The sequence below is a fragment of the Engystomops pustulosus genome, chromosome 3, assembly GCF_040894005.1.
Source record: "Engystomops pustulosus chromosome 3, aEngPut4.maternal, whole genome shotgun sequence".
NCBI classification, from domain to species: Eukaryota; Metazoa; Chordata; class Amphibia; order Anura; family Leptodactylidae; genus Engystomops; species Engystomops pustulosus.
Genome location: NC_092413.1, coordinates 140,233,217 through 140,249,454, shown reverse-complemented (window position 1 = coordinate 140,249,454; position 16,238 = coordinate 140,233,217). Strand labels below are relative to the sequence as shown.

At 38.6% G+C, this 16,238-nt stretch overlaps 1 protein-coding gene across 2 annotated transcripts in view; it reads right to left on the bottom strand.

Annotated features, from left to right (window-relative positions):
* The window catches only part of CSMD1 (CUB and Sushi multiple domains 1), a 1,135,715-nt gene extending 1,126,850 nt beyond the window's left edge, over window positions 1-8,865 (bottom strand). For both annotated transcript variants that reach the window (XM_072142316.1, XM_072142317.1), the window contains exon 1: window positions 8,728-8,865. In XM_072142316.1, coding sequence (XP_071998417.1) covers window positions 8,728-8,815 — 88 coding nt within the window. In that variant the 5' untranslated portion in view covers window positions 8,816-8,865. The remainder of the gene's footprint in view (window positions 1-8,727) is intronic.
* Window positions 8,866-16,238: the final 7,373 nt, after the last annotated feature.

The following is a 16,238-nucleotide window of genomic DNA, read 5'->3' as shown; positions in this document are numbered from 1 at the left end:
GCCCCACAAAATATGAAAGTACTTCCAGCAATTCATTTTCTTCAACAGGAGTACTCTCCTTATGAGTAGGAATCATTTAAACACATAGCATGAATCCCATTTTCTACATTACACCTTATTTTCATGAGGAATTCAGTCTGCAATTACATGAAATAAGATCACCAACAATCCATTACCAGGTCAATTGAAAATCTAATTGCACGCAGCATCTGAATAATGTGAGTGCAGTCTGTCCTTGAGGCCACCTTTTTTACTATTGTGTCTGGTGTGCTTCTTTTTATGGCAAATTGCATGATGACTAATTTATAAAATCACACGAGTTTTCAAATACTGCAAAACAATTACATTGAGAATTTGTTGATGTCAATTTAAAATCTCTTATTTTGTATGTTTCATGAATAAATCTAAAGTGTTGTTTTGATGAATGATGAATTAGTGGTAAGTTTCATGTAACTGGTTAGGAAGTCTCAGAAAATTGATATTGTGTCCTTTTTAAATAACTATAACCTCTTTAGCTTAGGTTTCACTTTTTTCCCAATACATCTCCAGTTCAGTTGGACTAATAACTGGAAGGTTTGGATGCCTTGTCTACATCTTTAGGTACATGGTATGTTTTAAAGTAACATCCACATGATGTTTTCCATAAGAACACTGGCTGGTTTTGCACCGTGATTTTATATCGTGGCCTTAATGTGTTTGTCGCACAGTGAGAAATAAAAATGGGAAGCAGAAATGACAAACCACATTAATGTAGGGGTTTAAAAGTTGGTACATTTCCTTTTTATTGGTTTAATTATGAGGCAAAAATTACGCTAAAAAAGTATTGGTAGGCTACCTATTGTGTGCACAAAATGTTTAAAGGATCTGCTACTACTGGTTAGGTAACCACATATTTCCATTTATTCTCCCATGCTGGTACTTACCAGGCCTGATAATGTCAATTATCTGATGTTACCAGATTTAAATTATGGAAAATAACCACTGCAGATTACAAAAGTCCTATCAAAGTTATTTGACTATGGCAAAATGCTCAGATTTTTATGCTTGCCAATTTTTACTGCTGCCAACACATCAATTAGAAGACTTTTTATGGTTTCCTTATGTACCCTAGCTCAAACCAGGTATAACAGGTTATACCGTAGATTAGTTGTTATCTGATACACCAGTTATTCACAACATTAACTTTTTAGTGCTCCTTGACATAATATTACTGCATGGAGCCCTGTGACTCAGTGCTCCATGCAGTAATAGTACATCAAGGAGCTCATTCTGATTCAGCTCACCACCAGTGCTGAGCCGGCATGGAAAACCCAGGGTATCTTACAGCTGACAACCCCATGTAACACCTCCCGTTGCAGCAAGCTCTGATTGAGTTTGTTAACCTGTTACAGGTTCATCATTATGTAGTCAATGCAAAATTCATATTGTTTCCAACCAAAATGACTCTGCCTTAGGTTTGACTTTTTTTCCAATACATCTACAGTTCAGTTGGATTAATAACTAGAAGGTTTGGGTACCTAGTCAACGCCATTAACAAAATGTTCCACAAACCATTTCTGAACTAGTGCAGTAATACTAGAAACAACTAAAGAGGTCAAGGCCCTAAGAGAATACAACTGCTTTAAAAAGGTGTACTTTAGAATTTTGCAAATTAATTTTACATTTTATTTTATAAATAAACACAAAACATATCAACTGAAATTTACCACTAATGGGCAGGAAGTACAACATGTGACAAAAAATCTCTCTCAAAATCCCTTTGGTAAGTTAAGGTGTTCAAACCTTGTAACCATGTAAAGCAACACACCACATTACAAATATTGGGGCTTGTGCTACAAAACGGCTGCATCCTTAAGGGGTTAAAATCTTTGTTTTTTAAAATCTTCAAGTTTTTGAATAAACAATGGCAACAGACATACATTACAAAGTAAGTTAACTGTGAACAGTGGAAAAAGCTGGACAAATGTGGACTTAAACACCCCTCCCTACTCATCTATTTCTAGAATGGAAACATAGCACCTTTCTATCTGTACACATGGGACTGTCAGAAAGCACCAGCAGAGGTCGTGCTAGGTGACCAGCACATTTAATAAAATGAATGAGCAATCTGGCACTAATGGCATATGAGTCACCTCAGGATTGTTATGTATGTCAAGATCACCCCTGAGGCCCAGGATAGGATGGTGGTCACAAAGCATGATAAGGAAGTCCCTGCTTAGAGGGGAGCACATATTTTTCTTATTTACCCCTTATTGTGTCCACAAACTGTTTAAAGGATCTGCTACTACTGTTTAGATAACTACATATTTCCATTTATTCTCCCATGCTGCTATTTGCCAGGCCTGATAACGTCTATTATGTGATGTTACTAAAGCAGTTCAGAATATCCATGGAATCTGTGTCCTCATCAGATGTAAGCATTAGTCAGCTTCTGGCTTGGCATTTACTAGTGTTCTTGATGGACTAGGAATCCCTGGTTTGATAATGTTTGCTATAGCTGCTAGACACCAGAGCAATTAAGGAGTTTATGCCTCATTGAGACCGACATTTTTTAGGGATACCTGGGTCAACTACACAAGGTATCTATGGTTCCGTACACACACAGATGGAATAACATGCATGTTTTTCCTCCTCAATCTCCTTTTTTCCCTATAGAAATTGAATGAAGTAAGACAGACCTATGGTGTAGATCAGCAAGACCAAAACATTGATGAAAAACTATTTATTATACTCACAAATATTAGAATTTCCAAGCACTTTGTATAAAATAAAGCCAGAAACTTTCAGACCTGACCCCAGGTTCTGCTGTGTGGCTTCCTCCGGGGGTGGTGTTAATATAGTAGCTAATCTATTATATTAATAAAATATGCAGTGTATTGAACCATTTGACATTCCATCATATACCGGTTTAATTTCTAAACCATGTATACAAAACCATGAAAACCTTATATCCAGGGAACATCTATTCATATTAATAGTGCTCAATCCTCCCTGAAATCCATACATTTTCACATTTCATGCTATATGCGTCATGAATATAAAATGAATGTACTCTTGCAAAGTCCACATACTGTAGAAAATACAATATATATGTCTAAAGTAGTGACAGACTGCCTCTTGGGAAGAGAGCTTTTCTAGACTCTATGTGAAAGAAGCAGTATCAGGTTAGAATCGAATATTCTCTGTGTGCTGACAGCTGTAGGCACTACAAACAACTTTCCTGGTGGTGCTAAACTTCTTTTAAAAATAGTAAGTTTGTACCTAGACTGTCAGAAATAGAAAGTGCATCACTTGACTTTCCATCTATTTAATCCAGTTATGGTTCAGAATATATTTCATCTATTTTTACTAAACTGAATCTCTCAAAGAAGAAATCCATACATTGAAAACTTGAATATGATGGTTATTAAAGCATGAGCTCAGCAGTAACCCTGCCCATACATTTACTGTACATTCTGACTAGACAGGTGATAGTTTGACTACCAGAAAATCAAATATTAACTTCTATTCAGGCAAAGTTAATGCAGTACATGCTGGGTTTATTGTAGTGTTCCAAAATCTAACACTTTTTCCTCCCTGTTTCCTAGCAATATTACTGCTCTCATGCACATAAAGCAACTTATAGAAGGATTGAAATGCCTTGTGCTCACTGGAAAGTCTCAATCTCTAGGTTCTGTTTATGCTGAGAAAAGATTTAAAAGGTGTTTAGAGTATGAAAGCACATGTGAGCTTCCAAGCAAGCACACTACCATCACATAACATCCAGCAGTTATGCTTGTTATTGCAGTTCAGCCCCATCAAGTTGAATAGGACTAAGCAGCAAAGAGCTGGATGCATGGTTGTGGCATCATTGTCCTTCAAGGAAGCAGCAATCCTCACTGAGCACTACAATCAAATTAATGAGCAGATTTGATGCAGGTGATAACTAGTGGGGGATGGAAGGTCATGTGATCCTATTTGTCCATGACCAATGTATGATATTATAATGTCCTGGAATGGAGATTGGTCATGGATAGTCATGAGCGGACCAGGACCCAGACTAAATAAGAAGTTCAGGATCAGCTCACTTACCTGCCATTATCACCTGCAATCGGTGCTAGCTGGCAAATTAATTGTGTGCTGACATTTTCCAGGAGATTGTTGCTTTTTATAAAATAATGGGGAAAGACGATCATCTGAAAAACGGAGGTGTGCATGTGCCAGGAGGCATTTTAATGCCACCGATGGTTCTGCTGGTGACATTTAAAGAGTTAATAACTGAATGGTACTAGCACCGATCGCAGTTATTACGAGTGTGTGTTCTGGTTTGGGTTCAATTCCAGAATTTTGAGGTTTGGGTCCTCTTGACAGTTGGGATCACATGACCCTCCATCTACGGCCATGTTATGGTCAGGAATGGCCGCTAAGGCAGTAAAAGACATTTTTGAAACCGGAGGCTTTAGATTACATATCAAGCAATACAGACTATTTAATAGATGTATATTGGTAAATTACATGATATCTTGCCCCCCACACATATTGCTAAAAACATAAAGGGGCCAACCCCTTTAAAACTGCATAATTAAGAGGGTATTCCCATTTCAGTAAATTCATGTTATTGTTTGTGTAATGAATAGTTATTGAATTTCCCAATGTACTTCCTGTATCAATTTTTTAATGGTTTTCTAGATCTCTGCTTGCTTCAATCTATAGAAAGTTTCTGTGTTTATTTCCAGTAGACAGAAATCTGACCGTGGTCACAGAGGTGCACGGCTTGTTATATCATAGGGAGTAATCAGAGCTGTGTGTTATAATGAGCTGTGCTCCTGTGTGACCATGGTCAAATTTCTGTCCAGAGATCTAGATAACTGTGAGGAATTGATACAGAAATGATATGGGAAAATTGTATAACTTTTCATTACACAAACAATAACATTAATTTGCTGAAATGAGAACACCCCTTTAAGGTGGGTATGTGATTTCTATGTAGGTAGGTAGCTAAAAAAATTAGGAGAAAAGATTATTGTGGACCCTCTGAAACAGCTGCTTTGGGTTGGCAAATGATGTAGGGGTTTTATCAGCCTGCCCTGACCCATACAGTACATGTATTTCCTATATTGTACTGACTTACTTATGAATTCTCAGCTACTTCCTCCGCAGTACAAGCCTAACTACCTTCTGTACAGCATTCTATAGGAGGCCCCTGTGACAGAAATGATGCTGAGGATTATCTGGTCCCCCCTCCACCTGTCACGGTCTATGCGGACACAGCTTCTTCCTGTGTTATACACTGCCCTGGGTGCTTAACATGTCCACTTAGTGTATCCACCTAAAACAGTTTTATTTTAATAAAAATACTAATATAGCAGTTATTGCAAAAGAAATATTCACTTGCAAGAAAAACTGAGATTGAACAATTGAAAGATTATCAAATACAAGCGTTGCCTGGCAACCAAAAATAGTCTACTAAATACTTCTGATTGACGCAGCCCACCAGTTTTAAAGATACAGTAGTGAGGAGATACCCGTGATTAACCCTATCATTCCAGGATTGCGGCAAATGTCCTTACATACTGTATATCTTACTAGTAGATAAACGTAAAGAATGTCATTATGAACCTATCATTATTGTGAATCCAAGACATTTTCTTTACAAAACTTTTGGTCAGAAAATATGACATGAACAGTGTTATTTTTACAATGATCTATTGCAGATTTTAGTGCATATTTTGATGGCTTCATGTAAACCTCACTTAAGTACATCCCTATACTCTTCTGCTTAGAAAAGATATGTGGAGGTCAAGGGCTAAACTATGTAGCCTCATAAATCGATACAATATTAAGTCATGCATGTGCTATGTTGGATCAGAATGTTCTCCCAGTGCAAGTATAGTATATAATGTCTGCGTATGCAGTGACAGTGAAATATGAAGACTTGGAAATTCCATACACAGTGCAGCTTATGAATTCAAAATGTGTGTAAATGCCAGGTTTCAGATCCATCATGTCTGGGTTTATTAAAGTATGTTAGGATTTATGCTAAAACCTGCAAGCTAGTGCATGAAATGTTCCAGCATCAGATGTGCTGCGGGTGCCCAGATTTACCAAAGCCTTTTCCTGAGCAGGAGGCCGGGAGGCATGTTATTGAAATCAGGTCAGCCAGTGCAACACACCTGAGACTTCACCATTGACCACTTCACTTTTAAGTCATTCATATGAAATTTAACAGAGAAATGCCTAAATGAAATAGTTTTTCAAGCAAGTGATGGTTTGGTTGAGTAGATAGCTGAACATCATTCATTTTACAGTCTTTGCTCCTTCAAGAATATTCTTGGATATAAGAAAGGAATTCGGTTAAAAGACTTGGTTCTTAGTCTATTGTATGTTACTCCTTGATTCTTGTACTTTTACAGTAAAATATTGAAAACCAATGGAACCACAATGGTCAAAGTTTTCTATGGATGTCAGAAAACCAATACAGAGAATGGATTCTTAGAAAAAAAAAAGTTCATGGCTAATGGACCCATTGACTTATGCAATATATGTCAAGAAAGTGGATATATCTCTTACCCAATATGATCTATATCAGTCATCTACAACCTGTAGCCTTTGCTGAATTACATTTCCATGACTACAACGGTAAGGGCATGCTGGAAATCGTAGTTTTGCATGAGTTGTTGACCAATGCTTCATAGCGTTTATGACTTTATGTTGTAAGGTGCTCGATAATAATCCTTACAGTAGATTTACAGTGTACAAGACAAATCATTTACTATATACAGGAATGATAGATACATCTACAGAAAGTGATATTTTAACCGGAAAATCCAAAATTTCAGTTGAAATCATCTTTCACCCACATAAAAAGCTGACTGTAACTGATAGATTACTGTAGAAAGTGAGGGGGAGAAGGAACATTGAAGAAGAAAGCCCACACACAGTCACTAACATACACAACATGTCTATTGCATCTACAGGCTACACACGAATTGCTCAGTCTGGAGATGTATTCAAAGCTTGTGCAGAGAATATCACACACTTCCTCCTGCTTACCAGATCAGATTGCAAGGATGCTTCAGCAGAAGCCATGTAAACAAGTAGTACAAAATATTCATCTGGGTACATTGTAATATACAGAATACCCTAAAATCATCATGGGAATATTCCAAGTTACACACCCGAACTAAACTGCATTTTCTGCTTAACTTTTCTCTAATATGATATTTCCTAAAGACGGAAAGCATATGCAAAAGACACCTTCATATTCCTTTTATAGACTTTCCTTAATGAGAAACCTTAGTGATTCTGAGATTTAGATTCACAATAATGAAAATTGTTGTTCATGCCAAGAACAACCTTAGGTAGCATAGGAGACTAAGCATGGAGTCCCAGGTTGTGCACTAACAAGAGAGCGCTGTTTGGACAAGCTGTACACATAAAGGTCAATGCATTAGTCCATAAAAGTAAATTGTGTACACAGTTATGAGTCTTAAAGTCAATAATAGGGCATTCTAGATTCGAGATATGGTAGGAGGTTATGTGAAGACATGCACACGCAACAGAAAATTCATATTTTACAGATCTTTACATCTGTATTTTGCCATGGTTGTCTACTCCATTTAGAATATTGAATTTTTAAAATTGCCAAGCCCTGAATATGACCATTTCCCCTTAGGTGTTATGAACTTAAACTAGAGGCTCAATAAAACCCTAAGGTAACACCAGGCATGAAGTAATGGAATTAAATAGCCATATATGCTTATTGGGGCACATATATTCAGGACTAGAGTCCATTCCTTCCTAAGAAAACACAGCTTTATAACTCCAGGGCACAATATACACAGCAATTTAATGAAAATGCAAAAGTAAAGGGTGTAAGGAGACCAGATTACAAAAGTTAAAGCTACCTCTGAAGACTGGAGGATAAAGAAACTCATAAGCATGGAGATAACTGAGAGCTAGAGACAAGAGAGATACATTATACCTAGTTCATGAATAGGTTATCTCAAGAATCACAAGAAAACACTATACACCAACGCACTAATAGTGGCAACAACTTGTAACAATGAATAATATCCTCAAGATTGATTACAGAGAAAAACATCATCAGATCTGTGTAATAAATCTCCTAATAATGTGGATGCAGACACTGGTACAATGAATGATATATGACTCTATCACATCTTTCTCAAGGCTCCTAAGTATATTACTGTTTAGTGGAGTGCCCTGGAGTTTTCACCTTCTTTAGCAGATAACCAACACCCCCCTTTATAATATCATCATTGTCAGGGTGCATATTCATAGCATGCAGCTACAAAGATGTCTTTTTATCTAATATTATTCAATTTGGGAGCTATATCCAGTAAATAGATCATCCTTTCACAGCCACTTGAAATAGCTAAAGTCTGTTGCTTGTTACTGATGAACATTTGGAGGATCACCACCACCTTACCTATATGGTGTGCTCATATCCTCCATCACCACAGACCTATAGAAATCCATCAATGGTAATATCCAAGCAGATTAATGTGTAATGCATACAGCTAAAAGTCTCCCCTTAATCCACTAATGGACAGCCTGAGGACCAGCACCTTTCCATCATTCATCACAGATCACCATATTCTAGCAAATCTGAAGTGCCATAACCCAGGCTCCTCATTGACTACGTCTAACTTGTTAAGGGCTAGCACCTTCTCCATAGCATCAGATGAAGCCCTTGCCATAACTATGTATAGACATACATCTTACCCTTAGCTGCAGTGAGGAACCCTATGCACAGAAACAGCAGATACTTCAATGTCCCCAGCGCAGTCATGTCTCTATAGTCTCCACACATCCAAACGGCTTCCTCAAGGATATTTCACCGTTCTCCAGATTGATCACCAATACAATCAAATAGCCAGAAAATGGAGTAGTGATCCAGGTTATGACGCCACTTGAAGTTGCCTCTCATGTCATCGTGCACAGCTCAGAGCCTCTGCAGGAGAGCAGGCAGCAGATGTCCTCCTGCTAGGTCCACCAAGGGGAAGGAGAAGAAGCTGGAGGTTACAGGCAGGTATCCAGAGCAGGCAGCAGGCAGGAAAGAGAGAGATCGCAGCAGACACTACAGCAAGCAGAGCCAGCAGCAGAAGGAGCTGGACTCAACCATCACTAAGCACAAAGAGGGGAAAGAGACTGAAGCTGCTCAGAGACCTCCCTAGCACCAGTCTCCTTCCATCTACAGCAGGAAAACCCCACATACTACATTGATAGATGATGGAATGCACTGGGGTCCTTCATATGACATCACAGGCACACACAGCATTGGCCAGCACTCTATCTGCAAGAGTTAAACTTTCAGGCAACTTGCAGTCCATGAGATGTGTTCAGCCCAAGCAGAAGGAGCTGAGGAATGAGCATACACTGTCTGATCCCTCTCTCAGCAGCTGGTGCTGTTTCCAGGCATACTGGTGCTAGCAGAAATCCTGCCTTTCCTTCTCATTGTCAGAAGGCTGTTGCAGTGATCTCTGCACAAGACTAAGGATCAGATGATGAATCCTGATTAAAGAGATCACTTCTTCCATAAAAAACATAGCTCTTGAGGTATGGCCAGGGACAAAAGGGGCCTTGGAACCTTATTAAGTGCCTGGATAGTTCATTTACAGTTCTTGATCAGGACAAATTGACCCTCTATTTTTTTACAGAAGCCAAGTCCTTGAGACAGGATGGATTCTCATAGCAGTGTCATCTGTAATGAGTGGTGTAGCTAAGAAGGATATCTCCTATTATGAGCTTTCACATAATTCCACATTCCCAGCCTGGGATTTATCTATGACTTGTGCTGATGTCTTTGAACTCTTTCTGCCTTTGTTAACTTTTGGAATATTTAAAAGCCAAGCTGCATGGTCCAAGAAAAAAAAGACAATTATCAGGGGACCTCCGTAACAGAAAGTAATAGGAAGAAACCCTGTGTGTCACATATGCATTTTATTGTATTCTATCCAATATATCTACAGATACATCACACTGGGATAGCTAGAATTACAGATAGTGTGCTTCATCTGCAGAATCCACATAATGCTGCCTCTCCCTCCTGCTGCTTGGCTGCAGGCGCAGTTATTCCTGTGCAGATAGGAAGAGGTTAAAGCATCCTTATCTACATCTATAAGAAGCTTTTGATCAGAGGAAATTCATATTAATTGTTCAAACAAGTTTCCAACTGATCCAGTAGGCTTTGGGTGCAGAGGCGCAGAGAGATCATATTCTCTATTTGAATAGGATTAATAAAGAAAATGGGCATTGAAGGAAGCTGACTTTGCTATACGGTTGTGAGTGCCACAGAGGTGATTGCAGTCTTTAATAATAAAAAAAAGGGGGGGTGGAAGGGAAACTTGTGTGATGCTGCTGCCATCTAGTGTTCAGATCTCCAGAAGTCAAGTTTAATTCTATTTTCTTTTATTTCTACTTAAAAGTTTGACACAGTTCATGTGTATCATGTTTAAAGGAGTTTTTCACTTATATCCTACTGTTTGACTATAATCATAGATTTTGTTCCTATTAATTTGAGGCTGCAACAGATTAGATTAAAATGTAACAGTTTGTGTATGCTGTAAATTTAGCTTCATCTGTTTACAAACTATATACATAAATAAATATTGAATGAATCATGTACACAATGGGCCAGATGTATCACTTTGCTGTGCGTAAGTGTAGTAGTTGCGCCTAAATTCTGGCGCACTGTTGCACCAGAATTATCACAAGGTACAACCATCTGTGATAAGTTGGATTCCTGCCTCTTATTAATTACTTTACTTTATCACAGTTTAAGCGCAATTTTGGATCAGTTTTGGCACAATGTTAGATTCGGGCAGTTACATGTGATCCTCCTACAAGCTCCTCTCTGCTTCTATCCCACATCCCAGAATGAAGATAACACTCACAGCAGAGCTCAGGTGTGTGACATCCTGCACCCAGTTACCTCCTCAGCAGTGGCTTCTCATGGAAGGGATCTCCCAGTGCTGATCTCCTGCTGCCCCCCTGTAATTCTGGCCAGTATCCTCCTCAGACACCAGTGTGGTCATCCTGCTACACGGGGGACACTTCTCTGTAGTATTTGCAAAATCCTGCAAACTTCTCTTCTCCCCTGCTCTGAGCTGAGGCTTCTGCAGATTATTTAGTAAATAGAAGGTGATGTACTGTAAATAGAGTCTGCAGCTCCTTTCTGTATTATCTGTACTAGTGTATGCTGACCTCTGCTGCTTTGGATGAGCTGCTCTGCACAAGGGCTCAGTGCTTACTTCTCAGTTAACGCCACCTTCGGGCTGGAGTGTTTTTGCGCCCGTTTTTGCACTTGAATGAAAAGTCGCAATTGAGGAATACTATTAGGTGCAGCAAAACATATGGATTGGTAGGATAAATGAGGGAAACATGTTTATTCTATGACGGCTTTTATGGCGTTTAGTCGCAAAAATGGTTAAAAAAATGGTGCGCCAGTATAAAAAGGCGCAAAAACAACAGAAAAATGCACATGCATTAAAGCTTGGATTTATGAATAATTAGACATTGATTTAAAGTTTACTTAAAAGTTTTTAAGCAGAGTCCAGGAATGGCATCTATGCTTCACCTATGGCTTGGAATCCACTTGTCTCTGTATATACTGTACAAAAAAATGATATTTTACAAGTGAAGCTAAGATTAATGCAGATTTTCTTAATATGTAACAGTGTTTTTTTTTTTTTTTTTTAGGTTACAGTATGCACACAGTGGGTTACGGATGTACTCAGGCTTTTCACTACAATTACTACAATTTAGTAATGTGTTCAATTCATGTAGGAATTTTGCAAAAATCCTGCCAAATACTGTATGGCAATTTGACTCTTCGCGACGGTTTAAATAATGACATATAATAATGCATGAAATAATGCATGAAGCAAAAAAGAAAAAAAACTCTTAAAAAATAAAATTGTAATGTTTCTACTCCTGAGTGAATGTGGTGAATGTGATTCTTAATACTACAGCTTTTACCCTGCATGTTGCAGAAGAAGCAGCGATCTGGTACATTGTGTTCGAGAGACTACGGTGTGTTTTCTAAATCTGCTGCAGTGGGAGTATCATTGGAAGGCACAAGGTAGTCAGTAAATACCAGAAATAACTTAGGTAGTCTAGAACAACTATAAAGTATTTATTGTGTAGCATTCTGCGTGTAGCCTTTGATGACAGAAAGCAGCTGCTTGACTAAAATGGCCCCATTTCTACTGTTTCATTTGACCATTTAATAATCCACTATTAGGTTTGTATGTACTGAATATTCATGTACAGATCTACAAATATAAGACACACTTTTTAGCAAAAAAAAGTCTTCCTAAAAAGTGCTTATGTCTTAGAGCAGTGGTGGCGAACCTATGGCACTAGTGCCGGAGGTGGCACTCGGAGGCATCTGTGTGGGCACACGGGATGTCTCCCAGGCACAGAGTTTACCAGACATTGCATCTTCCTGCAGTCTCAGGCAGTCCAAGTAGTGCCCTGCTTTTTTAAAGTGACCCATCCTGTGCTGATCCGAAGAGTGAAAAGGTGTGAAAAGGGTCAGATTGGAGCTCCAAAATTTTGGTAGCAATAAGTTTGTTACTGCCTAAATTGCCATGTTGGCACTTTGGGAAAAGCTAGTGTTTTTTGGGTCTCAGTTTGGGCACTCGATCTCTAAAAGGTTCGACATCACTGTCTTAGAGTCTGAAGGTCAGGAGCATCTAGTACTGCCTCCTGAGCTCTGTCCTGCGCTGACAACGCATTTCACTCAATTTCTGAGAGAGCTGTACTTCTGCACAGCTCTCTTTCTCTGCTTCTGACTGACTTACTGACAAGGACCGTAAGCAGAGGCAGGCACTTGTTTCACAGGATGAGCTGCTTGTGCTGTGTATTGTATCCTCCTGCTAATGATGTTTTATTCTAGGTGTGTCTATCATACAATTTCTTTCCATCCTTACTGTTTAGGTGTACTCTACTTTTTAAAACTTTTCTGCTCCCTATTGGGTGCAGTGAAACATGCACCCTGTACATACACAGATGAGACAACACACAAATTTGGCAGTATTGCCCATATACCATAGACAGAGTAAAATCTAGCTCTAAGGTAAAAGTACTGGCACGGCAGAATGTTGACATTTGCAATTACAATGTCTACAGGCAACAACTCATAAAGATTTTTACACAGGTTATGCAGAGGATAGGGAAAAAATTCAGACCCCTTTAACTTTTTCACTCTGTGTTTCGTTGTAGCCAATTGGTAAGATGAAAAAAAGGTCTTTCCAGAGATGCTCAATTGGGTTTACATGAGGGCTCTGGCTGGACCAGTCAAGAATGGTCGCAGAGTTGTTCTGAAGCCACTGCTATGTTATTTTAGCTGTGTGCTTAGGTTCAATATCTTGTTGAAAAGCAACCTTTGACCCAGTTTAAGGTTCAGAGCACTCTGAAAGATGTTTTCATCCAGGATATCTCTGTACATGCCCACATTCATCTTTCCTTAAATTGCAACTAGTTGTACTGTCCCTGAACCTGAAAAATTCCCCCATAACATGATGCTGCCACCACCATATTTAACCGGTTAAGGAACGGGCCCTTTCCTGTTTTTTCATGTCTATTTTTCACTCCCCACCTTCAAAAATCTATAACTTTTTTTATTTTTACACGTAAAGAGCTGTATGATGGCTTGTTTTCTGCGTAACAATTTGCACTTCATAGTGATGGTATTAAATATTCCATGCCATGTACTCGGAAGCGGGAAAAAAATTCCAAATGCAGTGAAAATGGTGAAAAAACTCATTTGCGCCATTTTCTTGTGGGCTTGGATATTACGTCTTTCACTGAGCACCCCAAATGACATGTCTACTTTATTCTTTGGGTCAGTACGGTTAAGGGGATACCAAATTTGTATAGGTTTTATAATGTTTTCATACATTTACAAAAATTAAAACCTCCTGTACAAAAATTATTTTATTGATTTTGCCAACTTCTGTCGCTAATAACTCTTTTATACTTTGGTGTACGGAGCTGTGGGTTGTGTCATTTTTTGAGAAATTTGATAATATTTTCAATGATATCATTTTTAGGACTGTACGACATTTTTATCACTTTTTATAGATTTTTTATATTTTTCATACTTTGGTGTACGGAGCTGTGGGTAGTGTAATTTTTTGAGAAATTTGATAATATTTTCAATGATATCATTTTTAGGACTGTACGACATTTTTATTACTTTTTATAGATTTTTTATATTTTTCAAAATGGCAAAAAGTGCCATTTTCGACTTTGGGCGCTATTTTCCGTTACGGGGTTAAACGCATTGAAAAATCCATTATCATATTTTGAGCCTTCTCCATGCAGCGCGACCCGACCGCCGCCGTGAATACACGGCGGGCGGTCGCGATCCGGTTAAAAGTTGGTATTGTATTTGACAGGTGATGAGCAGTGCCTGGTTTTCTCCACACATACACCAAAAAGTTCAATCTTTGTCTCATCAGAACAGAGAATTTTATTTCTCATAGTCTCTGAGATCGTCATGTGAGATTTTGCAAACTGTATGCAGGCTTTCATATGTCTTGCACTAAGGAGAAGCTTCCATTGGCACAGTTTGCATTAAACCCCCAACTGGTAAAGGGCTGCATTGATAGTTGACTTTGTGGAACTTTCTCCCATCTCCATACTGTTTCTCTGGAGCTCAGCCACAGTGATCTTCTTTAGTTCTCTCACCAAGAATCTTCTCCCACGAGGGAGAGTTGTGGTTGTCCCACACTTCTTATATTTAAGGATTATGGAGGTCACTGTAGAAACCTTGAGTGTTGCAGAAATTATTTAGTAACTTTGGCCAGATCTGTGTCTTGCCACAATTCTGTCTCCGAGCTTCTTAGACAGTTATTTAGACCTCATGATTCTCATGTGCCCTGACATTCCAGGTGTACTGTGAGGTCTTATATACACAGTCAAGTGCAGTCAATTTAATTAAACAAATCTGTAATTAAGAGAACCATCTCAAGGAGGATCAGAAGGAAATGTACAGCATGTGAGTTAAATATGAGTCAAAGAAAATTTTCTGAATACTTATGATCATGTGAAATTTTCATTTTTCTTGTTTAATAAATTAGCAAAAATGTTTACATTTCTGTGTTTTTCAGTAAAGATGGGATGCAGAGTGTACATTTATGAGCAAAATAAAGAACTTTGGTTGCAATGAAACAAAGATTTTAAAATTTAATGGGGTTTGAATAATTTCCGTACCCACTGTACACAGGTTATCATATACAGGGCCCCAATATCTATTATTTCCAATTGGTATAAAAGTTGCAAATTAATTCCAGAGACGTGTAGTCAGGTAGAATCTTTTAGTTCATGCGTCAAAATCTAAAATCTCAGTCTAATTTACTACACTCCATTTTGTGAAGTGGCTGGAAATATGGGTTTGTTAGTTTGGCATACTGATGTACACCTGATTTAATAAATAGAATTCAATAAATGTGAATACAATAATCTCACAGGATTACATAAAAAGTAGAGTAACATCTTATTGCAGAAGTTCACAAGGGCACATGCAAACACTGCTCAAGGACATAAATCGACTGTGTAGCTGCAAGTAATACCTGTGGATTCACAGCAGACTATCAACTGGTTTTGGCTGTGTCTACTTTTTTTCTAAACTGGTATAAAAAATTAATACGCAGGGCCAGATTAAGGGTATCAACAGTATGAAACATTTCAATTAGTAATAAATTAATATGTATAACAATAATAATAACACATTAATAATAATAGAATAAAATATATCCTTATTCCACAGATTTTTTTCTATTTTAGGACTTTAGGGTTCCCATTGACACAGGTGTCACACAGGTGGCAGCAGCGGGACTCCTTACCTGTTACTCCTTACTTCCCTTGTTGACTCCGGTGGCTCAGCGTGTGCCCGTCTCCTAGGGAGCATCCCCGCCGGCTTCATGTCTCTTGAAAGGCCAGTGCACCGCTGATTGTCCCTGGCCATTCCTTAAATAAATAAATAGCCGGCTCCTTCCTACATACCCCGCCGGATCTTTGTGCTTTAAGCCTCTGAGAAAACCACTTCCTACTGCCTGTGTGATTCCCGCTGTGACCCTTAGCTATGTTCCTGACCTTGATTCTTTACCGCCTGCCCAAACCTTCTGCTACATTCCCCACTCTGATCCCGTGCTGCCTGTCCTCAGCTCTTGCCTGTTCTACGACACTGTACTTCACCTTGGCCACCACCGCAGAGAAAGTCATGC